General features: G+C 43.1%; 1 protein-coding gene across 1 annotated transcript in view; it reads right to left on the bottom strand.

Annotated features, from left to right (window-relative positions):
* The window catches only part of LOC121277197 (small conductance calcium-activated potassium channel protein 2-like), a 157,163-nt gene that overhangs the window by 25,186 nt on the left and 104,547 nt on the right, over window positions 1-27,430 (bottom strand). The window contains exons 6-7 of the mRNA XM_041186346.1: window positions 25,552-25,679; window positions 4,280-4,349 (exon numbers count right to left, since the gene is read on the bottom strand). Coding sequence (XP_041042280.1) covers window positions 4,280-4,349; window positions 25,552-25,679 — 198 coding nt within the window. The remainder of the gene's footprint in view (window positions 1-4,279; window positions 4,350-25,551; window positions 25,680-27,430) is intronic.

Here is a 27,430-nt window from a genome sequence, read left to right as displayed (position 1 = left end):
GATGACTGGGGAGGTGCCAACTGTGGCACTGGCCGCTCCCTCCCAGGCGGGGCCAGCACAGGCTCCATGGGCCAGGGGATGCTTGCCAAGGTTATCGAGGCCAACAAGACAGCAGAGTGAGCAGGCTGTCTCCAATGCTGGTGCCAGCGAGTGAGGAGCACCCAGACGGAGCACCTGAAAACGTAAACGTAAATCAGGTTAAGCACAACATGGGTTTATCACTGGTGGTTTTATTTTGACCCCTGTTTTTGTTGTTTTTCAGTAGGTGTGCTGTTCAACACCTTTTAATGGACTTTGATTTCTGTATGCAAGTAGGCAATCATTAAATATTTTAGTTCTGAACAAGCCTCTGGGTGCTTCATTTGTTCTGAAGGTGAAGGGGAACCCATGATGTCATGAGGGGCTTGTTTGTCATTGAGCTTTATTAACAAGACACATAGTTAATGTCCCTAACCTGGCAGATGTTGCTCTCAGGTATTGAGTACGGAGCCTGCAGTCCTGGCTTGTGTTGGAGGTTCATCTGTGGTGGGAAATCTGAGGATCGTTGGATCAAAGCCTCCCGAGAGGTTGCCCGGGTCAGCGTCTATCCCCTCAGCGTTCTCCTGACCGTGCTCGTCCTCAGACTCATTACTGGATTCATCATCTGCAGCTAGAGCATCGGCATCAACATCTTCTTCCTCCACTGCGCCCTCCTCCCCCTTTCCAGGGCAAGATTGTGGAGAGTGCAGCAAGGAACCACTATCACCGACACACAATCTGGGGGGTACTGGAGTGAGCCCCCTGCACAGTCCAGGCATTGGAAGCGCATCTTGAGAAGACCAATGGTTCTCTCCACCACAGCCCTTGTGGAGCCCTGGCTCCTATTGTACCGCTGCTCAGCTTCTGTTCTTGGATGGTGGAGAGGCGTCATGAGCCACCTTCTGAGGGGATAGCCCTTGTGACCCAGCAGCCATCCATCCAGCCAGGCTGGAGCACTGAAGAGCCCCGGCACCTGGGAGTGTCTGAGGATGTAGGCGTCGTGGGAGCTGCCTGGGTACCTTGCACAGACTTGTAACATCCTGTGGTCACACACTATCTGCACGTTCATGGAGTGGAAGCCCTTCCTGTTGACGAAGGCACCGGGCTCACCTGCTGGTGCCTTGATGGCCACATGTGTACAGTCTATAGCACCCTGGACACGGGGGAAGCCAGCAATGGCCACAAAGCCTCTGGCTCACTGTGTCTGGCTGGCCTCATCCGAGCGGTAGTGAATAAAAGTCAATGCTCGCCTGAACAGAGCGTCTGTCACCAGCTGGACACAACTGTGGACAGCTGACTGGGAGATTCCACAAAGGTCACCCACCGACCCCTGGAAATAACCGGAGGCATAGAATTCGAGGGCAACCATGACCTTCAGCGCCAATGACATGGGGTGTCCACCCAAACAGGTGGAGCTGATCTCAGGGCCGATCATCTGACAGAAGGAGGTCACTGTCTCCCTTGAGAGACGGAGCCTCCTTCAGTATTGCGCCTCAGACATATTGAGGTAGCTGCTTCGCCACCTGTAAACCCTGGCAGCAGGATAGTGGCGTCTTGTGCAGCCCCTTCCACCTTGGGCTTTCTGTTGACCCTGCGCCCCTTGTGCCTGTGCCTGTCCTCCCAAAGGTGGCTCCCCTGGAGGCTGAATGTGGACTCCTGGTCCCCTTCCCCCTTCTGGCCCTCTCTCCCTCCTCAGGGGAGGTGCCTCCAATGGAGAGCACGATCCCCATTCCCAGGGTAAGGGAAGGATGCCTGAAACCTGCTAGGCCCCAAGTGTTACAATTCCTCCAGAGTCCTGAACTGAAGCCTGTTTTTTCTGTCAAAGCAGCTCTGAACAGAATTGAAGTTGTCCCGATCACACAAACAAGTAGCGGTAAGTTTAAAAAGTAAAGTGCCAGCAACTCGCTTTCGCGAGCCCTCACACCCCTCTTATCCTGCCCGTGGACGAGATTTTAAAAAAAAATCTGGCCTACCCCCTTGCCCGTTGCGGCTGTATGACGGTATGAAAGTCGCTCGGGCTACTAGAAATCACTGTCAATTACTGCCTCAAGGGCCTTAACTGGCCCGTTAATTAATGGCGGGCTTGCCTTGGAAGTCATAGCGCGCCCGCCCTCCGAAATATCGCGATGGCCGCGGGGATGTACGCCCCACACGCCAACGGCAAAATCCTGCCCATTGTTGCTGATTTTACTGTAGGTCAAACCAGTCTTAAGTTTACCCTTCATATTTGATTCAGGAACATATGGACTTTTGGGATCACTTACACCAGCCGAGTGTAGACCTTGGGCGTTCTATTGCTTTCAATAAACAGATCCATAACTGATGATCATAAGTGCACGTTTCCAGATCTCCTCTTTGAGATTTTTCATGTTTGGAATATTAAGCTGCGATTTTAGAGGAAGGAGCCATCTGAAACCTTTATTGTGTCATAAATCATTTGGAAAACACACAGAAGTCCATTCTATTCTGTTTGCTCTTCAATTTGCCTTCTCATCTATAGCAGGAAATATGTCAGTCAACAGTCCCACTTACAAAGTATGTTAGCAATTTCCCATTACTAATCTTGCCCTGAGGCTTGTGTTTCTGTCAGGCAATTATTCATAACCCATCTCCATCTCTTCAGTATCCTAACGGAATGTCAGGGACCTTGGTCCTTCCTAGTTTGCTTGTAGCAGAACTGACTGACCTATATGAGGATAAAATGACTGAGGAAACAAACAATTCCCTAAACTCTAATTTATTTACATACCACTGTATTTCCTTAAGAGGATATATGAATGTTTTAAAAGGCAATAACTGTAGAGGCGAGTATTAGGAAGGACCAGTATTATATAATATATACCAAATACTCTGAGGTACTTTTTAAAGAACTATCCTTAAATATTAAAGAAAATTTTATCCACAGGATGTTATCTTTTTGATTTCAGCAGCAAATCTCAGCAGAGGCTTTGAAGAAACATCGTTAATGACCCAACAATTCGGCACATCTGCTTTGCTTGTAATATGACAAAATCTGTGCATAAAGGACTCCACAGTTGAGATCTGTGAATGACATTTTTAAATAATCTAGGTATTAATTACCTTGAGGTAATTTTACAAATTTCACTCCTTCATGGAAATCCAGTCGCTTCCCAGACTCAAATTCTTAATATGTGTTTTCCCTATTAGTGAAACTGATAAAATATATTGCTAAGTACTTTCAACAACAGTTATGATCGCTACTCCATTCTTTTACCTGCCAAAATACTCACCCTGTCATTCCATCCTTGAGAGTTTCTGTTGATGCAGTATCTTGCTACCTCAGCTGATCTATGGGAGAGAGTTTAAGCAATGGTGTCTCATGGTATGCCATTTTCATGTTTACTGGAAGCCCAGATACCTGAAAATGGAGACTATTGGAGAACATCCTGCTTTCTTTTTAGTAGTGTATGCTCACCAGATGTTATTTAAATATAAGTAAATGTGCAATCCCTTCAGTTATGGATGGGGGGCTCTAATGCTTTATAAAACTCTGCATATGACTGGTCCATGGACTTACATTTGACTTTTGTGATGTGTCCAACTCCTGAAACCAGTTCTTGTTGGTTTCTGTTTGGTCTCTGATGAAGCTGAAAAAATGTGCAGTTAGATTGATGGTCATCTAGCCAAGACGTTAGCATACTGCCTAAATGGCTTAGAGCAGAGACCAGGTTGAATTCTTCCTTTCTGTGGTCTATAATAGATTTTTTTTCTTAGAAATCATCTGTTTCGGGACATAAAACAACTCCTGTAGCCTTTCCCCATACCTGTAGTTTTGAACTAGTTCCTCCTGCTCCAGGGAACCCTACAAAGTAACTTTATGACAATATTCCTCAATTGTGAAAAACAGGCGTATTGTTGTGAGAGTACCTTCTTTACTAAAATATCTATTGTGATTAGTGCCTATTTGTTTACGAGACTTTCCTATAGCAGGGGAAATAAATGAAACAAGACGATTGAAATAGGTAAAGTGTGAGGGGTGGAAAATCATAGGGAAATACAAATCATTCCAATGATTTCCCCTATTATATCACCTGGTTTATCAGAAGTACAATTAAAAAACATTTTTATGATGTCCGCATAAATTAACAAAAATATTAGAATCACAGAAATAACTTAAGAGGTGGTTACGGAAACTTATATAAACTAACAAACAGAACAGTAGTCTACCAATTTTAAAATCATTTCAAAGTGCAATCTTAGAATTAGCAATCTTAGAAAATCCACACTGAATCCTACTCACCTTAGCAAGGTCCACCAAAGTATTTGCCTGATCATTTAATTTTCTTTGTTCCATTTTTACACTTCGTAACCTGAGTGCAACATTCATTTTATTTGGTCAGTTTCATTTCATCTTTCAAAGCTATCTTCGAAAAAGAACATGCAGTAAAATTCACCAGAGCAAACCACCTTAATGAACAATGATTTTCTTACTCTTAAAAGGTCAAAACCCCTCACTTGCCTGCTAAATGAGAAGCATGCTTCCTCAACATGGAAAAAATTGGTAGCAGAGACAAATGTGTGCATTTTACATTATATTAGCCATAGCTTCAAATGAAATAAAGTAATAATAAAAACAAATTTACAAATGTAAGACCAAAGCTTAGGCATTCGTTAAAAGCCTAAGTATCATGACCAAAAGACATAGGATGGAAGAAGATTGGTCTCAGACTATCCTCAAAGCTCATGACAGTTTCCATCAGAGCTTAATGCCCATTTCCATGAAGCAGAATATTTTACAGATGATTTAACTGGAATCCTAGGGCCATCGAAACTATAGTTTGTTACATAAAGTAGAAAAAACACAAAAGAAATTTGGATCATCAATACTTTCAAAACCTGATTAAAAAGCTGAAGAACAGCTGTATAAGGTAAAAAGCATTTTCCACTTTAAACCAAGCATTGTTAAGACAGCCCACATATTACCACCTACTACCCTAAATCTATTTTTAACTCAGATTCAGAAAATGTCCACTTTACAATTATGATACCATTAGGTACTTTTCACATGCTTTCCCTCTGGCCTCTGGAAATAAATTGCCAATCTGAAAACTGGGTAGACAATACCCAAACTTACTTCATTTAGGATTCCTAACAGTTGTTTGTATTTAGTGGCTGGTTGAAAGTAGATTCCCAAGATTAACCCTTCCCATACATTCTTGAATTTTGAGAGGTATTAAGTTTCTAATTAAATTCACTGCTATGAAACTCAAAATCATGAACCTACATCTTAACTTTTACTGCCAAAATGTTGTTGCTTCCTTCAGTTTAATAAATAGTGCAACTAAATAATCAGGTGAAGTACAAGGCTTAATGTTCCACTCAGGCAGGACATTAACAGTCGAAATCAGGGAAAAGGACAAAAAAATTATAAAACCAATTGAATTACACAGTTATGACTATAAATCTTTTGAAATGATAATTTTTATGTGAAATCATTACTTCTATTATTTATCTAAATTCTTAAAGTTTGAAATGATTTATCAAGTTAAATTTTGCCTTCTTTCAGAATGCAGTGACTTCATTCAGCAGTTAGCCAAATTGAATCCAGACCCAGTGATGGTTTAAAATTATTTCTAATACTCCTCTTTGAGGACCCCTGGACGTGGACATATGAAGTATTCCTATGTCTGTGTGGCCTGATACCAGCCCTGTAAAATTCTGAAATGGATTTGATTAAGGGAAGTTTGTATCCAATGTAATTCAGTGATAAGTGAGATTCCTATTTAAAAGGAATCATTTTAAACACCTTGCAGCTAAACAATCATAATCTGTATTAGAGTAGCATCCTCCTTATTTAAAACAAAAACAGAATTACCTGGAAAAACTCAGCAGGTCTGGCAGCATCGGCGGAGAAGAAAAGAGTTGACGTTTCGAGTCCTCATGACCCTTCGACAGAACTAGTTCGGCGGAGAAGAAAAGAGTTGACGTTTCGAGTCCTCATGACCCTTCGACAGAACTAGTTCTGTCGAAGGGTCATGAGGACTCGAAAGGTCAACTCTTTTCTTCTCCGCCGATGCTGCCAGACCTGCTGAGTTTTTCCAGGTAATTCTGCTTTTGTTTTGGATTTCCAGCATCCGCAGTTTTTTTGTTTTTATCCTCCTTATTTAAATTCATTGTGTATTTCACACGCAGTGTACTTTTTAAAATGTATAAATGGATTGGTGCGATCTAATACAATTTATGATATTAGTTTTACCAATGCAGAATAATTTTGAAGAATTATTTATTTTGTTTCGAAGTGGTTCTTGTTAGTTATTATATTGTATTGGGACATGAGGAGTTGGGCCTTCCTCTCAAACTAACTATTTTTACACATTAAAACAGTGATTGCTAGAAACTAAATTACAATAAGTTATTTTAGTTCTGAAATAAATTTCCTATTTGAAATATTACAATTATTTTAAACAGTATAGTCTAATATTTCTGTATTTTTCTCATAAATTGAACATTTATGCTAAGCAATTGAAAGTCAATACTGCGCTTCTGACAGAAAATTCAATCCATTTTAGAGGCAGAAATCAATCTATTCAAAAGCCCTCTTAGCCTGAAATATTAACAGCTTGATCTTCAGGCCCTGGTGGGACTGGGATCTGAGGCGAGCAGGAGCTTAAAAAATAGCACAATTGGCCTGTGTGCTGATTCACTGGTTCAATCCTGCCCCTGGGCCATTATTGCAGAGGCAGGATTGAGTGGTGGGGGGTGGTGGGGAGGGGGGCGGAAGTGGAGCGTCAGGCCTACCTGTCCAACCAGGGAAGGTAGCTGATTGCGGGTGGCCACTTAGGGCAAATTAAAGGAGGCAGACTGGGATTTTCCAGTTGGCCTCCAGGTCCCTATAGGTGGGAGCTAAGAGACCATCCCCGCCTGCCTGAGTGCTCCAGCCGCTGCACTGTCTAGAGGGGTTCCCCTTCCCCTCACAGTTGTGACCTAGGAGCAAAAGAAAACCAATTTTTATTTCAAGTACTGTCATGCCCAGTAAAGGCATATCATATTACGAATATGCACTCAATACTTTTAAAAATTGGACACAGACAAGCCATTAAGATGGTTGCTGCATTATCACGGGGAGACTTTTCTCCCTGTTGGGCGGGCTGGTCAGCAGTGGGCACGGAGTCAATCGCCACCTGCGATCGGCTGCACGCCGCCGTTTTAATGTGGGTGGACCAATTAAGACCCGCCCAGCGTGACGTGCACCTGGTAGCGCTCAGCACTACCTGTGCGGGCGGTGGGGAGAATCGGGGTCTGCGCTCTTTCACGGAGCTGCCTCAGGGAGATTAAGTTCTAATTGAAACTTCAAAATAAAAAAAGTTTAAAATCCTTTACACATGTCCCCTCATGTGACAGCATCACCTGAGCTGGGACATGTTTATCAAAGGTTTGAAAAATATTTATTCATTTAATAAACCCTTCATGAGGCCTCATCCCACCTGTGGACAAGTTTCATGGAAAATGCGAAGGCCGCCTGGGCTCTTCGCCTGCCCCCCCCCACCAACCACACCCCACCCCCCCACACACCCCCCCCACCCCCCCACACACCCCCCGCCACACACCCCCCCACCCCCCCCCACCCCCACCCGCCAACCTTAAGGTTGGACGGGCAGCTTTCTCAATTGGGTTAATTGGTTTGTAAGTGGCCTTAACAGGCCTTTGACAGTTCGGTGGGTGCGCAGCCGACTCTGGTGCGTGCCTGCCAAATGAGAGACCGGAATGATGTACATCAGGACGCGTGCCTGACGCATTCTTCTACTTGTCAGCATGAGGGGGGTACAGAAAATGCTGGCCCATGTGACTTTTGGCATTTGGACTAGACACATTATCAAGTCTCTGGTGAATACCTAATTAAATATGGACATAGGTGAGGATACCTCACAGCCATTTGTGGAACTCGCACATCTTATTGCTTAAGGATGGGCCAACACCTAAAAACTATGAAGTTTCCAGACTATTCATAGAATGGGAGCATTGCCAGGAAAGCTTCGTTGTCAGTTCTTAATTGCCTTTGAGAGGGTGGCCATGAATTGCCTTTTTAAACCACCAGAGTCCATGTGGTGTAGTTACATCCACAGTGCTGTTAGGAAGGGAATCCCAGGATTTTGGCCCAGTGATGATGAAAGGAAGCAACATCAAAGTCAAGGTGTATGTAACTTGGAGGAGAAGTTGCAGGTAGTGGTGTTTGAAAGAATCTGTTGCACTTGTCTTTCTAGGTGGTAGAGATTGTGAGTTTGGAAGGCACTGTCGAAGTAGCTTTGGCAAGTTGCTGTAGGGCACCTTGCAGATGGTACACACTGCTGCCAGGAAGTGGATGTTTAAAGTGATAGGGTGCCATTTAAGGAACTGCTTAGTCCTGGGTGGTGTAGAAGTTCCTGAATGTTGTTCGGACTGCACTATCCAAGCAAGTGGGGAGTATTTCATCACACTCCTGACTTGTGTCAGTAGAAGATGAACAGGCTTTGGGAAGTCAAGATGTGAGTTACTTGCCATAAAACTCCCAACGTCTGACCAACTCTTTCAGCCAAAATATTTATGTGACTGATCTGGTTAAGTTTCTGGTCAATATTATGCCCCTGGATGTTGATGGTGGGCTATTCAGCAATGCTAATGTTGTTCAATGTCAAGGGGGATGGTTAGATCCTCTTTTGCTGGGGGTGGTCATTGCTTGCTGATGATTGAGAGCTCGGGTGGTAATTGGCTTGAATAGAATTTGTCCTGTTTTTTGTGGACAAGACATACCTGGGCAATTTTCCACCTTGTAGGGCAGGAGCTGTGCTGCATCTGTTCTACCTTAAAAGTGCATTCATGCTTAGAAAAAACATTAGTGGAATGCCATTTGTGACTGCTAACTCTAAAATACAATTTTTGCCAGTATGTTTTGACAGTACATTCATTTTGTTCTTAAGATAGCTGCCAAAGTAGTTTCACAAGAAGATATGATGAGTGCTGGAATTTAGTAATCATGAGGTATTGCATGTGTCAGACACCAGCAAGTGATTATTTCATACGTGTCATAAACTGACACAAGTGAGCCAGAACTCAGAAACTACTGGGCCACCAGTAGCTTAAAAACAGCAACATACTCACTCTCACTGAGCGCTAACTGTAACTATGCCAACTTTTTTTACATTTTGAAATATAGACAGTGCATAAACAAAACACACTGGTCCTCTCCCATCACAGCTCCTGACCACGCAGCTTCATCTCCTCTACAGTGAGAAGATCAAACGCAGACTGAGTGATTACTTAGAACACCTCCCTTCAGTCCCCAAGCATGACCCCAAGCTTCCAGATGCCTTTCACTTTAATCCCCCACCTAACTTACACTCTGACTTCTCTGTTCTTAGCTTTCTACAGTGTTTCAATGAAGGTCAGTGCAAGCTGGAGAACTGGCACCTTATCTTTTGACTGGGAACTCTACAGCCCTCTGGACTCAACATTTAATTCAACAACTTTACATCACAACTGCTGCCTCCATTTGTTTTGTGCTTTTTAGCTGATTTGTTATCTTGTGCTTATTTCTTTCTTAATTCCTTTACTTTGCAGTCAGACTAGTGCTTTCCTGCCATCCTCCTCCAGCCATATCTTTTGTTCCTTTACTTGGGGCAAATGGGAACACCATCACCTGGAAGTTCAACACTCAACAGCCTGACTTGGAAATATATCGCTATTCCTTCACTGTCACTGGGTCAGAGTACTAGAACTCCCTCCTTAACCGCACTGTGGGTGCACCACACGGACTGCAGTGGTTCAAGAAGGTACCTCACCACCGCCTTCTCAAGGGCAACTAGGGATGGGCAGTAAATGCTGGCCCAGCCAGCGAAGCCCACATCCCATAAATGAATAAAAAATACCTACCGCTCTCTTTGACCTTGCACCATGAAACTTTTTGACATTTAATCTCTCCTGTCTTCCACCCCATCAAAAACCTTCCCTTTGTTCTATTTCCTAACCTTCATCCCCACCATCTTCACTTTCACTTGCTAGACCTCTGATGAATAATCATAGGAAAGTACGAACCACAGTGGGCCATTCAGCCCCTCATACCTGTTTCTCATTCAATTACATTATGGTTGATCTGTGATTTAATTCCACATACCTGCCTTTGCCCTGCATTCCTTAACAAGCATGAATAACAAAACTCTTAGCAATCTTGGTTTTAAAATTACTAACCGTTCTACCACAAATTGCAAGTTGAGGAAGAGAGTCCCAAACTTCTACCACCCTTCATGTGAAGAAGCATTTCCCAGGGCTGGATTTTACAGTGCAAAGCAGGAGGCTCACCCCCCCCTCCCCCTTCCAAGCGCAAACACATGGCATCATGATATTGGGTCAGCAATGTGCTGTCACCATGTTGATCTCTGATATTATGAAACATAAGCAGCTGCTGAACTCGGAAACCCGCCCAACATTTTTAAATAACCAATTAACAAGCTATTGACCTTGTTAAACAGCCAATTGTATGCAATTTTTCATTGCCTGTTGCATTTTTCGGTCGTTGAACAGGAAGATGTTTGGGAGTGCTTTACGGCAGTTATGAAGAAGCAGCACATCGGTGTTAGAAAAGGCCTGTCACTGGGACCAAGGAGTCTGGTGCATATAGCACCAGCTTCTGCTAGTGAAGGTGGCAGTGTCCGTGTGTTTTTAGACTTTATTTTCTAACATTTTTGAGCCTGCCATTAGAAAAAGAGAGAGATTGAGAGAGCAGAGGGCATATACATTTGTAGTATGACTGACTTCCTAGTCACGGCATAACTCCTGTGCCACATGACGTTCTGGCCTAGGCCCCCAATTGAGTAGGGAGCCCCCCTTTGCACTGCTACTCAGCTGCCTTCCTGCTGAGAGTAACATGGAAACATAGAAAATAGGAACTGTAGTAGGCCATTCGGCCCTTCGAGCCTGCTCCACCATTCATTATGATCATGGCTGATCATCCAACTCAATAGCCTGCTCCCGCTTTCTCCCCATATCCTTTGATCCCTTTTACCCCAAGAGCTATATCTAAACTCCTTCTTGAAAACAAAGAGGCCACAAATTGGCCAACTGAAGCCTGATTCACCGAGCTGAGGCAGCGGGGGTGGGAGTGAGCGGACAATTCACTTTCTGTTTCGCTTCCCTCACCCTGCAGAAAACTACAAAATCAAACCTCTAATTAACCACTGAAAAGTCTGATTTTAATTTTTTGACCATGTTCCATGGGTCCTAGATTCCTCAGCTAATGGAAATGATTTCTCCCAATCTGCTCTATTTATCCCCCTTAATATCTTAAAAATTTTGATTACATCACCTCTTAGCCTTCTAAATTCCAGGGAATTCAACTTTAATTTGTTTTAATTTGTCCTCTTAGCACAAACCTTGGAATCCAGTTATAACTTGAGTAAATCTACATTCCAGCTCTTCCAAGAACAAGGTATCCATCCTAAGGTGTGATGCCCAGAACAGGCTGCAGTGCTTCAGGTGTGGTCTAACCTGGGCTTTGTGTATCTGAAGCATGACTTCTACCTCCTTGTATTCAATTCCTCTAGCTAGAAGGCCAACATTTCATTGGGCTTTTTATTATTTCAGTACCTGTTCATGATATTTCATTGATCTGTGCACTTGGATCCAAAGTCTCTTTGAACCTTCACTAGTTAGGACTTAGAAAACCTCCTAAAGATTCTTGAAAATTAAGAGATGATAGGGAGGAATGAACTTAATACAATCAGCATCACTAGGGAAAAGGTGCTCGGTAAACTATTAGACCTAAAAAAGAAGCATATATTCTAAATGGTGAGAGATTGCAGAACGCTGAGATTCAGAGGGATCTAGGTGTCCCAGTACACTGAATCACAAAAGGCTAGTATGCAGGTACAGCAATTAAGTAGGAAAGCGGATAGAATGTTATCATTTATTGCAACAGGAATTGAATATAAAAGTAGGGAGGTTATGCTTCCGTCATTCAGGACACAGGTGACACCACATCTGGAGTGCTGTGTACAATATTGGTCTCTTTATTTAAGGAAGTGTGTAAATGCATTAGAAGCAGTTCAGAGAAGGTTTTACTGAACTAATACCAGAAATGGGTGGGTTGTCTTATGAGGAAAGAATGAACAGGCTAGGCTTGTATCTGCTGGAGTTTAGAAGAGTAAGGGATGGCTTGATTGAAGCATGTAAGATTCTGAGGGGTCTTGACAGGATGGATGTGGAGAGGATGTTTCCTCAGAGAGGAGAAGAAACTTTTTCTCTCAGAGGCGGATTGAGCCTTTGGAACTCCCTTCCTCAAAAGGCAGTGGAGGCAGAGTCTTTGAATGTTTTCAAGGGAGAGGTAGGTAGACTCTTGATAAACCAGGGGGTGAAGGGTTATTGGGGGTAGGATGAAGGTTACAGTCAGATCAGCCATGGTCTTAATGAATGACTCGAAGGGCTAAGTTGCCTACTTCTGCTCCTAACTCATATGTTTTTAATGCTGTTCTGACAATCAGAGCCACCAACTCAGATAATGGCACTGCCTAAACGTTAGAGGGTAATGTAGAGTCTGAATAAGCACATGGTGAGTCCCTGGGCATGGCAGGTCTGCACACAGTCTCTTGGTACTGTCAAGAAGCATATTGGAGACTGGCTCCAACATGGCACAGGGCTTCACTCAGAGTTTGGAGTCTATGCTTTCCAGCACTTGTGGATCCAACTATAATGCAGCGTCAGGTGGCTGATGTCTCAGTTTCCACTGTAGAACAGGCCAAAACTACTCATTGGCTCAGTATTCCAGTGTACGCTCAGACTGGGACAAAATCAATAGTCACTTAGACAGGTGCAGGATAATTAAGGAAAGCTCGCATGGATTCTTTAAGGGAAAATTATCTTTAACTAACTTTCTGGGATTTTTTTGAGGAGGTAACAGGGAAGGTTGATAAGGGAAATGCTGTTGATGTGATGTATATGGATTTTCAAAAGGCAGTTGATACAGTGCCACACAACAGACTTGTGAGCAAAGTTCTAGCTCAAGGAATAAAAGGAAAAGTGGGCACTTGGATAAGAAATTGGCTGAGTGATAGGAAACAGAGAGTAGTGATAAATAGTTATTTTCCAGATTGGTGGAAGGTCTGTAGTGGAGCCCCCCAGGGGTCAGTGTGGGGTCCTTGTTTTTCTTGATATATATTAATAACCTAGGCTATGGTGTGTAGAGAATGATTTCAAAATTTGGGGATGATACAAAGATTGGAAGCATTGTTAACTGTGATGAGGATTGTCTTGAACTTCAAAAGGACATAGACATATTGGTGAATTGGGCAGACAAATGGCAGATAAAGTTCAATGCAGAGAGGTGTGAGGTGATTTAGTTTGCAAGAAGAATGTGGAGAGGCAGTATGAAATTAAGGGAGAAACTCTAAAGGAGGTGGAGGAACAAAGGGACCTCGGTGTATATGTACATAAGTAATTGAAGATGGCAGGGCATGTTGAGAGAGCAGTTAATAAAACATATGATATCCTAGGTTTTATTAATATGGGCATTGAGTACAAGAGCAAGGAGGTCATGTTGAACTTGTATAAGACACTAGTTAGTTCTTGTCTGGACTACCGCATCCAATTCTGGGCAGCATACTTGAGGAAGGATGTGAAGGCATTGGAGAGAGTGCAAAGGAAATTCATAAGAATGATTCCGGGGATAAACAACCATAGCTATGAGAGTAGATTGGAGAGATTGGGTCTGTTCTCCTTGGAGAAAAAAAGGCTGAGAGGAGACTTGATAGAGGCATTCAAGATTCTGAGGGGCATGGACAGGGTAAATAGTGAGAAAATGATTCCACTCAAGAGTACATCAAGAACTAGAGGGCACAGATTCAAAATAATGGGCAAAAGGAGTAGAAGTGATATGAGATAGGAGCCTGGAACGAACCTCAAAAGGGTGGTAGAGGCAGGCTCGATCGAGATACTCAAAAGGGAATTGGATTGCCACCTGCAAAGAGAGATTGTGCAAGGTTATGGGGATAAGACAGGGGAATGGGATTTGGTAGATTGCTCTTTCAGCAAGCCTATGCAGACTCCATGGGCTTAACGGACTCCTTCTGCACTATAAAGATTCCGTGATTTTGCGATGAGATCCATGCATGTTGCTAGGAAGGCTCAGAATGCTACCACCATGGCTACGGATACCAGCACTCAGAGAGAGATGCTGGCTCTCACAGCAATTCAGCAATATATCCTCCAACGGACTACAAAGATTGCTGAGGCACTACAATGGGGGAGTGCCAACAGCTTCATGGTGCACTAATCAGGTTGACAGCATTTGTGATCCCACAACCCACCACATCCCCACACCAACCCCCCAACTGCCACTTCACCAGTGTCCTTAATGTTGCCTTCTAGCCATCCAGTCCAGATTGCTGTTGCTTCTGCTAAAGTGGAGCAGTCCAAAGCCAGGTTCTCAAGGTGCTGCAGTCACTGTGTAGCATTGTGTAGAGCACTAGAACAAGCTAAGGTGAAACAGGCACTAAGGGAATGTACCAGGGTGATTAGTTCAGTTTTGCATGTGTTATTGGAAGTGTTTTTGGATAAAGTTGGCTTGGAATTCTTTTTCTTGGCAACTTTTATTTCAGACCAGGATGCTGTGATGGTCTATAAAAGATGTATTGACAGATTGGGACTTGTAGAGGAATTGTAATGTGAGCATGACATCTCAGGGAAACCAAAATCTGAGTATCCGCTCATAGAGCGCCCATCCAGAGCAAAGGGTCCAGGATGCCTCCTGCCTTCCACCGCCAGCTTCTCCCCTTCCTTCTCCTTCTAAGGCAGCCTGCAATGGTTTGGTGGCAAGGGCTGCACCTTCATAATAGCAAGGTTGTAGAGGGTGCAACAAAGCACATGAACTCAAAAACACACTCAGTAAGTTCTGGAGGGCTCGCCTAGAGCAGTTCAGGCAGCAGGACCATTGTTTCAGTCAGCTGATGGTTTCCTCCAAAATATTCCGGTCTGCAGCATGCCTCTCATTGTAGGCATGCTGTCCTCATGTAATTGGATGGCAGAAGAGAGTCATTAGGCAGATGTAGAGTGGGTATTCCTTTTCGCCAAGAAGCCAATATCTAATATTTAGTGGTGGGCTGAAGATGTTGATTATGGTTGACTGGCACAGGACGAATGCATCATGGCTCTGCCAGGATAGACGGCAATCATTAAAAGGATCTTCTGGGCATGGTCAAACATGAACTGGATATTAATGGAATGGTAACTCTTGCAGTTACAGAACATCCACTTCTTAATATGTGGAGCCTGCAGTCAATTGTACCCTGCACCATAAGGGAAGTCACCTCATGATGAAGTCCCCTTTCCTTCTAAACAGGCCTCTGTCACTCCCTTGATGCAGTAATGGACAGTGAACTGTTGAGATTTTGCTGATGTCACCTGCCCTGATCCAGAAGGATCTTCCAGTGCAGAAATTTAGGGTGACAGTGATCTTGATGGCAACTAGCAGTGCCATCCTCACTCTACTGTGAGGCTGCAGAGCAGGTTGTAGGAGGTGACACAGTTCAATCACCACCTCCTTGCTGAAACGCAGACACCTCAGACACACTGCTCCAGGCTGAGGGGGAGGTAGGAGAGGTCAGTATTCGAGGCTTGCTGGTCATTACAATCAGCGCACTCTGCATGCTCCCAGCATGAAACACCCATGCTAGCACCCTCAGCATCAGAGCGTGCCATGCCAGAAGTGGCCCAGCGCTTTCTGGTCAACACTTCTTGAGTTTCAAGTTTCCATAGCACTAGCATCAGCAGCACTGCAGAGCTGAATTTCATGCCCCAGAACTTGATTCAAAAGCTCCAAGCACGTGTATAACAAAATGTGGCCGACCTATCAAAATACTTGATTATTTGGCCTTTCCACTATAGTAGTCATCAACTTCCCTTGGTTTCAGCCTGTTTTGGTTATTCCTCCCTTTCAACCTTACAAATGTAGATCCTTTCACCTACTGAAGTAACTGGAGTGCCTGTGCGAGAACAGCAATCCTAAAATTACCTTAATATAAAAGCAAAAAAAAACTGCGGATGCTGGAAATCCAAAACAAAAATAAAAATACCTGGAAAAACTCAGCAGGTCTGACAGCATCTGCAGAGAGGAACACAGTTAACGTTTTGAGTCCGTATGATTCTTCAACAGAACTAAGGAAAAATAGAAAAGAAGTGAAATATAAGCTAGTTTAAGGAGAGGGGGTTGGGGTGGACAGGTAGAGCTGGATAGAGGGCTAGTGATAGGTGGAGATAGCCAAAAGATGTCATAGACAAAAGGACAAAAAGGTGTTGAAGGTGGTGATATTATCTAAGGAATGTGCTAATTAAGGATAGAAAGCAGGACAAGCAAGGTACAGATAGCCCTAGTCGGGATGGGGTGGGATGAAGGGATCGAAATCGGCTAAAAGGTAGAGATAAAACAATGGATGGAAATAAATTTAAAAATAATGGAAATAGGTAGGTAGGAAAAGAAAAATCTATATAAATTATTGGAAAAAAATGGGGATCAGAAAGGGGGTGGGGATGGAGGAGAGAGTTCTTGGTCTAAAATTGTTGAACTCAACTGGAGGAGCAGCACCTCATCTTCCGACTAGGCACTTTACAGCCTTCCGGACTGAATATTGAGTTCAACAACTTTAGATCATGAACTCTCTCCTCCATCCCCACCCCCTTTCCAATCCCCCTTTTTTTCCAATAATTTATATAGATTTTTCTTTTCCCGCCTATTTCCATTATTTTTAAACGTATTTCCACCCATTGTTTTATCTCTACCTTTTAGCCTATTTCGATTCCTTCCCTTCACCCCACCCCACCCCCACTAGGGCTATCTGTACCTTGCTTGTCCTGCTTTCTACCTTTAATTAGCACATTCCTTAGATAATATCACCACCTTCAACACCTCTTTGTCTGTTTGTCTATGAAATCTTTTGGCAATCTCCACCTATCACTGGCCCTCTATCCGGCTCTACCTGTCCCACCCCACCCACCCCTTAAACCAGCTTATATTTCACATCTTTTCTACTTTTACTTAGTTCTGTTGAGGAGTCATTCAGACTTGAAACGTTAACTGTGTTCCTCTCCGCAGATGCTGCCAGACCTGCTGAGTTTTTCCTAATACTACCTTGTCAGACACTCTAAGTTTAGTAAGATCCATTCAATGTGAATCTTCCCTGTAGTCCAATTTAGTGAATTTGACAGGTTTACATGTGATCATTGTTGACTCTGAGAGACTAATAATACAAACATCCCAATCTCACTAATTTAAAAGGGTTCCTAAACTCTTCTAGGAACTGACGATAGAGCAATACATATCACCTAAATCTGGCTGGCATGGTCCTTTTGTTTCTATTATAAACTGTAGTTTTCAATCAGTGCACAGAGCTTAGACATGTTATAATAATCAGCTCTGTTAATAGTGAAGGAACATAGGAATGAGCTTAAAATGAGTATAAGGATCAGTTCTGTACAGGCGCGCTGAATAGACACTGACATTTTATACTCAATAATGAGCCATAATGCAGGACAAGTTAATCTCTGATTTATTTCATTTATGTATGTACAATATGCCCAATATCCAGAACTACTATACAATACTTTTCATTCAAGAAATCATTTTGCACACACAACACTTAGCAGACGTTGCCACTGTAACACCACTCACATTGCCTTCAAGTGCATTATAAACTGAGAGTGAGAATCAGGGCTGCTGGATCGAAAGGGACTGTTATCCATCTGGTCTCTCAGAGCATGGAAAATTTTAACTCCAAGACCTCATCTGCATCTCAGAACACTGACTCCTGCCCCAGGACTGACAGGAAATGGCTGGTGTCATCAATTGCCAAAGGGCCCATGGAAATGATCATCAGCATTGTAAACCAGGAGGGATTGGAGAACAGGAACAATAAAAGTCAACTGGAACAGGAGAGGTCCTAGGTGTCTTTGTCAGGCCAGGGACAACACTAGTCCTCCTCCCAGCCCATAAAGAACTTAAATTATTTATTTTGAAAACTTAAACAGTCATTGTCAGGCCACAAAAATGTTGGGTCTGGGGCTTTATCAGCTCACTGGTAAAAATTTTGTGCATGTTCAAATGAAGTCATTAAACCACAGCTTCATCACTTAAAGTAGACCCTGTTTTTCTGATGCAGTTGCCTTCTTCTGCCCTGTAACCATTCTATGATTCTCAAAACCCAAAATATGCCAATTAAAAATGTCAACCACCGTAAACAGTTTGGAAAATGTGGGGAAAGTTCCCATAACTGATGTGAAGCCCCCACCCACACTTGCCTTGCTGAGCAGGCAGGGTTAAAATCGACCCTATAATTTTATAGCCCCCTTTAATTCAGCCCCAAAATGTACGTAACAATTCTATATCGCACACAGGCAATCACAAATTAATGCACAGCCTGAGTTATCACTGCAACCAAATAAAGCTATGATCAGAACAGCAGAAAAAGGCTCACTGAAAACCCAGCTTCATTTGAGTATCCTGAGAGATTCATACTCATCTCAGCAATTAGCAACAATTGCTTCAATTAAGGTACTGGCACGGTAAGAGCCAGTGTAGCCTATAAACTAACTGATGAAAGACAATAACACGTTTTACCACTTCAGCCCAAAGTTTACAGCTTGCGGTACATAGGCTACAGGGAACCCACAGGAACAAACAAGTTAAAGTCGGTTGTATGATCCTCAGACCTTGACAGAAAACCATTATCAAATTAAAACTCTCTCATCACCAATTTCTGCATTTCACTAGATGGCATAAGGTCCAGGAAAGCTCCAGGCATATTTTGATATATGCACAATCTTTGCCACCTGTGGCATTAGCTCAGTATTATTTGGTGAATTAACTATAATGCCTCACGATATGCAAATTATCAATTATAAAAGTAACACAGGCTTTAGGTGAAGGAGTCAAATTCGCAAACACCAACAATGCTGGATTAAGCTATGAAACAGCTAGATGCTATTATGGATAAATGGCTGGTAATCCGGGATGCTGAGGGAAGAACCAACCAAAACGCAAGGACTGAATTTCTGTAAAGGCGAAAAGGGCCCCGGCACCACTTTCAATTTGAGAAGTCCCACCTCTGAACTTGGCACCCACCATTTTCACCAGGGGGGAATGGTGGGGTGGAGCGGGGGGAGGGTGGATATTGTTTGAAGAATAATGGTTCATTTCAACAAGTCGAATTTTTGCTCCAAAACATGACTTGTGGGCTTTACACTTTTCAGGAGATGGTCTGAAGTTGACGGTGTTATTTACAGAGGTAGAGTACCATTTTGGATAGGTCCAGGGAGACCTTTGGGAGAGATAAGGTTCCCTATTAGAGAGATCAAGTGTCTTTTGGGAGAGGGCAAAAGTCCTTTGGGATTGTTTAAAATAGACATGAATGTGCATAAAAAGTGGATAAACTCAATAGGACTGTCAAGCTGGTCAAGGGAATTGTCAAGCTGTCAAGTTGTTTAAATCCCCTGGCCTTTAAATTAAAAAATAAATCTGTAGCTTAAAAAGAAATCAGTGCTTGCTATTTCACTTCATCTGTTGACATAAGCTTGAGGACTTTCATTATATGATTTGTGCTGCATGACTGGTTCCACAACCTATCATTATCACAGTGGGATGCCTGTCAGTTCATAGTTTGATTGACAGCTCCAAGTAGTTAGAAAGTCTTTGATGTGGGGCTATAAATAAAAATGCCGGTTTTTATAAGGGATTAAGCACTTGAGTGAAATGTTTGTTGAATATGGGATTAAGTACTTGACAAGGTATCAATGCAGTGAATGGGTTTTTATGAATTTGTGTTATTTTTAAATATTGAAGTAATCAGCAGACACTTGGAGCTTTGTTTTATTTCATCGCAGCACGGATCCTGAGGTCTGCCCTAGGTGCATACTGGGTGAGTTGGCATGGAGGGTGTAGGACAAAGGGTGCTGGGTGGGCAACATGGATTGGTGTGAGTTGGCACTAAGTTGGCATAGGGCTATAAAGGGCCATAGAGGGAGGGTAGAGGGTCCCAGGTTGGCATGGAGGGTATGAGGGGGCCATGGGATGTGGGTGGGGGCATGAGAGGGGTGCAAAGGATGAAGGCTGGAGGGATGTTTTTTGTTTTTGTGGGGTTTTTTAAGCAGCTATGACAAAGTCCCAGAGTACTAAGGCAGGCCTTTCACACAGCCTGCCTCTGCACCCAACAGCCCCCTTGGCTAAATCCAAGCTCTTTCTGGAGGCTGTGGGCCCGACTCTTATTAATTCCTACCCCAACAAGATGAAAATCTGACTGTCCGGTCACTCTCACCTGAGTTGGGTTTGCAAAGCTGGGAATTTTCCTGACCCTGCGCTCTTGATTCAAGAGCAAAAATTCAGGTCTTATTCTTCTAAACCAATTTGATCCATCTGCATACATTAGAATCGCTGCATCGAAGCCACACACTGGGCAGAATTTTCCCAGCCTCAGAGAAACAGCTTTGGAGGTGGAGATGTGAGGAAAATGCATCAGGCTGGCTTAGTGTGACATTCCTGCCTCCTCGCTCTTTTCCCAGAGGCAGAATCCCAGCACCTGCTCAGCAGTGGTAAACAGCCAAATAGGGCACCTTAAAGGGCAATGAATTCCAATTGTGGAATTGGATTGCAAGTTTTCTGACGGCACACAGGTCGTCACCCTCCTCCCCCACCCCCACCACCCCCCCCCCACACCCCTCACTGTGTCAGGAACCTGGAAATTGAGAAGAGGTAGCTTCACAGTGGGAGGTCTGAGCTGTGAACATGTACAGTCTTTTATGGTGCTGCCAGCATCACATCAAAATTCTCAGGTCTCCCTAAGCACAAGGCATGCCACTTCATGGAGACCAGTGCCTTGCTAATGTAGCTCTTGCTACGTTGGCAGCTGCTGCCCTCTTATTGAAGATACCCCTGTGGCACCATCGATGCTGCTGCTCATGGTCCCTCAGCAGCACCCACACTGCAGCCAGTGGCCCTGACTACAGACCGTGCAGAACGGACCTTCCAACATGGGTCCCGGAAGCAGCTTCTTAATCGGCTGCCTCCAGGAAGATTACATCGGATGACTACCACAGCCACCAGCAGGTCGAGATTGGGATGGCGACCAAATGGAAATTTCAGCTCACTATGAGCACAGGTCATGAATGTCAGGTCATGGTCAGAGTACGAAACATCAAGTCAATAGCCTGTCAATGAGAGACATGTGACATCCACAGGCGCTGGCCCGGGAGGAGGAGGGTGAGTGGGACGAGTGCAAACTTCAATCATGCGCACGAGTGAGCGCTGCACAATCTCCCTAAGGCAGCTCTGTGCCTCAGGAAGATGAAACATTTTTTAAAAAGAAAATGAAGAAAATAAAAATGTAATAAAACATGTGGTTCTGTCACATGAGCAGGGACATGTTCTTAATTAAATTTTAAAACTCTTATTTTATTATGATTTGCTTTTGAATCCTCATACCGCCCGTGACCACTTGGCCTTTCCGCCTGCCCGTCAACCGTTAGGTTGGACGAGTAGCAAAAAGCGTAATTTAATTGACTATTTAATGGATTTAACAGGCAATTTAATTGTTGACGGGAGCACTTCCAGCTCCAGCGCGCGCCCGCCGACTGAACTATCGTGCGTCTGCGTGTTGGCATTGGCATGCTCGGCCAACGTTAACGCACCTCATTTTATGCTCAAGCGGGTTGGGCACGCGCCAACCCGTTGGGCAAAAATTTCTGCCCTATGAGTCAAATAATCTCCTTGAAACTGTGTCTCCCCTACAAGGGATTCCAGTCTTCACCATCAAAGATCTCACTTTGGAATTGTCTCCAAAAGTCACCCCAACCTGGATGGCATCAACATTGGCCCACCTCGCAGGATATCAGCCTCAGCTCCTGATACTCTGTTTCCCCTGGATTCCTGAGTCAGCACTCCAGGACCAACTCATAAGCACAACTCCAGTTCTTCAGCTGCGTCAAGCAAAATACTACAGCACCAAAGGGGTACCTTCCCCCCAACAGTCCACAGCATGGGAATCACCAACGTTCTGCTGGCTTCTCCTGAGCCTTCACTTCTTAAAGCTTGCCAATAGCAACATTATTACTACCTGGAGCCTCTCTTCTTGGTCCCTACTGATGGTCTCCCCCTCCCAGTGGCTCCTTCACTGGTTCTTTCTTTATAACTAGGACCTCTCCCTCTCTGGGGCTCCCTTTGGAACCTCTCCCTGTCCCTGTCTGGGATTCCTGGGGCACCTGGTCGGGGTTTTGGTGCCCTTTTCTTTTCATGTAGGCGCGCTGGTCCATTCTTGGCCAGAGGAATTATGCGTGCACGGCCCACTTCCGGCCTGTACATGTGCGGAAACTCCCGAGATCTGCTGGGACTTGGCGTTCCTGGCTCCCGTTCGCCGACGAGGTAAGTCTGGATATCGTACCAGGACCCTGTGGAAATCCTGATGTGCTGACATACGTGGGAATTGCCTGAGAAGTTTAAACTTCCAATGGGCAATTCCCCTGCTGCCCAGCACTCTGTGCGACTGACTTGGGACAGATCCACACGACTAACTTTCACAACATCGCAAAGCCAATTTTTGGCCTCTTTGCCATATTGTCCGTTTACGCCACCAAACATGTCTACCACCAACAGGCACAAAAGAATTCGCCAAATGTCTCAGAAACTTAAGTGAATACAGAAGAGTCAGCCACGAGTAGACATAAGTTCAAGGTGAAGGGCAGGAGGTTTAGGGAGGATGTGAGGGAAAGCTTTTTTACCCAGAGGGTGGTGACGGTCTGGAATGTGCTGCCTGGGAGGGTGGTGGAGGTGGGTTGCCTCACATCCTTTAAAAAGTACCTGGATGAGCACTTGGTACATCATAACATTCAAGGCTATGGGCCAAGTGCTGGTAAATGGGATTAGGTAGGTAGGTCAGGTGTTTCTCACGTGTCGGTGCAGATCGATGGGCCGAAGGGCTTCTTCTGCACTGTGTGATTCTATGATTACTTTGAATAAACCCACCAATAAGAGATAAGATCGGCAACTGGTATGTTCAAGGCAGTATTATTATACTTTCAACTCGTGTAATGCGTACAACCTGGCTGCACAAGAAGGTCAATTTTCTCCTCAAATGCAAAAGGGCAGCATGCACCTAAAGCATACTTCACCTCGCTTATATCGGCAAATTCAGCTCATCCTAAAGCACTGACAATACACCAGTGCAGGAAGACCCCATAGAAGGAACTTACAACTAAAGGTTTGAAGAGGAAAGTTCATTGTCACTGCAGGTCTGACAGCACATGCACTAAGGCTCAGTGGTTGAGGGTGCTGTCAGGTTTGAATCTCTGCTCAGTAAAGATCCATGAAAATAAGTTGGGAGGCACAGGCACATCGGTCCTGCGTCCTTGGCTTCTCATTTATATATCCATGACTGTCCAGGTGCAAACCCCTGGAAGTGCATATGAACCTGGTATCATATGTCTCCACCATTTTCCCCTATGCTTCGTGCCCAGAAAGCTCCATGTGAAAAGTAGAGGAAATTTGAGCCTTTTAAATAGCAAATTACAACAGAACATTATCCATTGAACTCATTGAACAAACCACTGTCCTTCACAGTGGCCAATTGTAATGCCCCATAGAATGCATCCGTTTGCCTTTTTCAATATTTAATGTCTATTTTTTTTTTAAATCTTTAGTTTATTGCCTACCATGGCCTGACAATGCAAGAATTCTGATGCTATCTCATTTTGAACACTAAGGTCAATAATATAACATTCCCTTCCAAGTTATTCAAAGGTTTGAATTAGGAAAGTAGAACAGGTGCAGTGTCAGTTCAGTCCAACATTTGGATACGCTGATTAGTCCCTAATATAATTACTACTTGACCATAGAAATATGCAGCTATAGGATATAGCTATATGCTATATATAACTATATATCAAGAATCAAGCAAATCTCTTATTCCAGCAGGAAGATGAATTGCTATCTAGTTTATTCTTTCTGCAGGCCACAGAAGAAAACTGCCTGCATTTTCTAAACTTGATATCAGTTAACAATACTTTGTCCATTTTTAAAATTTAAATTAGACGTTCTGCAGAGAACACCAAGTCCTTTCAAGTACAACAATTCCAATTGTGCTACATAATAGTAACTGACAGTATTGGGTATGATTCATTGCTTTCTAGCTGTTAATTGGATTTATTAAATTATGTTAATATATAATCTACCTTATTACAAAATTGTTTCTTATTTATATAATAGATTATTCAGAGGAGAGTTTAGCTGCAAGAGCAAAATCAATAAAACAAAATCAGCATTAGGACAAAGTTTATCCCTTATCTTTTTAATACAACCATCTTACTGCTTCTGCATTTCAGCTGAATTTCACTTATCACAGATTGGATCAGGATTTCTGATCAAGTTTTCATGGGAGTGGTCAAACCATTGGATTCACAATGATAATACCTTTTTCTTGCATGCATACAGATTTGAAAAATCTTTGGAATACAACATATATAACTTACTTTCGAGCTCTAGTTTCATTTTGTAGAAATAAAAAAGACAAACAAAAAGAAAGTAAATGTAAAATAATGTACACAAGAAAACAAAGCATAAAATAATATCAATTTGGCACAATAGTTTCACATCGGAACAGACTGGGGTACAAACAAACATCTATCATTCAATTTAACCCTTCCAAAAATAAAGGTTTAACTGAAACAAATCTGTTTCATCAGAAAATTCTTCAAAATAGATGCAATTTTGAATATTTGGAACACAATTCTAACCATAGGATTAACATGCATATCTATAATTCATATTTACTCAGATTGGTACAGTGGTTAAAAACACCAAGAATTATAATTTTGTTATCTTTGGAAGCTTTGCCAAAATGTTACCATGTCATTCGAAGGGTTAAACAGGCAGACCAACATAAAACCAACTCAACACAATAAAATAAAAAACAGATGCTTTATTTTTCACAAATCAGCAAGAATATTGAAAAGTATTAGTCACTACTGTGTTGCACAAAAAGGGACCTGGGTGGAAATGTTTTGAATTCTTTGTCTTTGAAAAGGGGGTAATTCAGTGATCCTTGCTGGAAGGAGGGGCAAAGATTGAAGTCAAAGCTATAACACCCAGTTCTCCGACTAGTGTTCGCCGTGAATATGGCTCAACACTGGGAAAGCACGATCACAGAATTACCCCCTATGTTTAAGTCTGAATTATCAAAAGTCTAGATAATAAAAATATCTAGATTTAAATATAGGGAGCAGCCCCAACAGATCAATTAGACATTTGTAATTCAAAGTTCGAGCATAGATATGAACAACCATTTGAAGACATAAAACTTAAAAAAAAGTGTACTTGCACTCTAAGAACTGGTGACGCAAACAATTGCAAATAAGAGTCCTGCCTTAGCTACTTTTTGCAAAACCTGACTCAAATATAAAGGGATGGAAGGCCTTCTTACACTCTTGTTTCTTTGTTATTAACTTTGCTGATAATAAGAGTTTTATCCTGTTGTTCAGTCAAACAAAAGCATTATCAAAGATAGGAGCCATACTCACTGATGGATGGCTTGCAAGAATTTGCGTTGATGCTTCCTCACTTTTGCATGGTCTATCTTTTTAACTAATTTTGTGTTTTTATATATTAACCATGTTTCCCTGAGAACATTGGCAGCTGCATTTTTTACCTGCACGAGAAAGCTTAGAGTCAGTTTCAATGCCAATTCGAGCGCACAGCATATTTTCAAAATACACACAAATCTAGGAAGCAAAAGAACCTAATATAATTCTTCTATCATAGAATATTTTAGTTCAAATAGCACCTGGATCTAAGATTTATGACAAGATTCAACACTTAAAGGGGAAGTTGGAACTTGTTGACCCGCCAGTGGCATGCGGGGAGCCTAGAAGTCTGGGTTTCCCGTCATGATGTGGAAGTTTAATTCCTTGGAATGCATGTAACATCACTGAGGGACTCCATCCAGGCTCAGCATGATTGACAGGCTTGGCTTTTAGTCAGCAGTGGAATGCTGGAGGAGAGGCCACAGGACCAGGTATCTCTGATGCCCATATGGGGGAGGGGTTGGGCTCAGAGTCTGGACACCTGAGGGACTGGAGGCTGGCAGGAGGGTGGGGCGGGGTGGGTGGCATGACAGAGTCCTTGCAGGCGCATTACGATTTGGGGAGATGGGTGGAAACCGATTGGGTGTGTGATTGAAGGTCTTAGTGGGGTAGAAGGTAGCTTTGAAGGGATTATTGAAGGCCCTAATGGGGGGAGGTGGTGGTGGTGGGGTGATGGTCAGTGGAGGAAGGTTGGAGGTTTCAGTGGGGGACTGAAGCCTTCAAGGGGTGTAGAGATATTGGAGGCCATTTGTGTGGGAGGATCTAATCACATGGTGTTGAAAAGGCAGATACACTGGATCCAACAGGTAAGCAGAGAGGCAGTTACCTCCTAGATCCAGCAGCCTTTGCCTTCCTGTAGAAGCTGAGGTTTCCTCATGCTTGGGAAATCTGGCTGTCTGCAGTTAAATTGGAAATGGTCAATAAATCATCATAGTTTTTAAATTCCCAAACTACCTTCTGGTTGCGGGCTGGTTGTCTGCTCCCCCATTCTCACCTCCGTTAAAAATCGGAAGTGGTTGGATTGGAGGCATGATGTGCATTTTTAACATTTAACTTGCCAATCGAACCCGCCCATTTTTGCTGGTTAAAATTCTCTCCTAAGGGCCCATGGCCAGTTTTTTATTAAAGTGTGCTGTAGTGATGTTAAAAGCAATTACCAACTTTTTGAATTATGTTTCATTTGTCATTATAACCTGAAATTTTGCTGTGGCACATAAATATTAACATGGTGTCTTATAAAATTTCTAGAACCTGCTGTGCCTTGAGTATAGAAAAATATGGTTCTAAATATATGTCATCCTTCCCAATATAAGGCGCAAAGGTACCATGTAAGAAAAGTTACAAATGCCACAGTTGTTACTGAGTTTTTTCAAGCTAACTAGAGGCAGGAAGTTTAACGTTTGAAAATCAAAGTCAGCATCTATACAGGAAAGTCATAACACAGCAAAAAGCCAAAGCTAATGTGTTCCTGATAAATCATTTCAAATTCATTTGATGACACTTAAGGTATAACAGTCTCTGTCCCCATGCCATTCATATTAATCCAGAATATGTTGTCAAAATAACAGTGAGCTTAATGACATTCACCATTATTTCTGCACAAATAATACAACAGCTACAGGTGAGGGTGGATGAGCCGTTAAATGCAGAAATCCAAATGTTGCAGTGTGGATTACACCAATCCTCTGTTAGGTTTGCAAACATGGTACCTTGTTGTCTGGCTCGCCATTGACTGATGAATGTGCTGTAGGTACAAATTAAACTCATCACAGAAAGTTAAGTCTTGTTCATTTTGTCCAACTACCCTTTTCTCTGA

The sequence above is a fragment of the Carcharodon carcharias genome, chromosome 4 (assembly GCF_017639515.1).
Source record: "Carcharodon carcharias isolate sCarCar2 chromosome 4, sCarCar2.pri, whole genome shotgun sequence".
In the NCBI taxonomy this organism is placed as follows: Eukaryota; Metazoa; Chordata; class Chondrichthyes; order Lamniformes; family Lamnidae; genus Carcharodon; species Carcharodon carcharias.
This window is presented reverse-complemented; position numbering and strand designations above follow the sequence as displayed.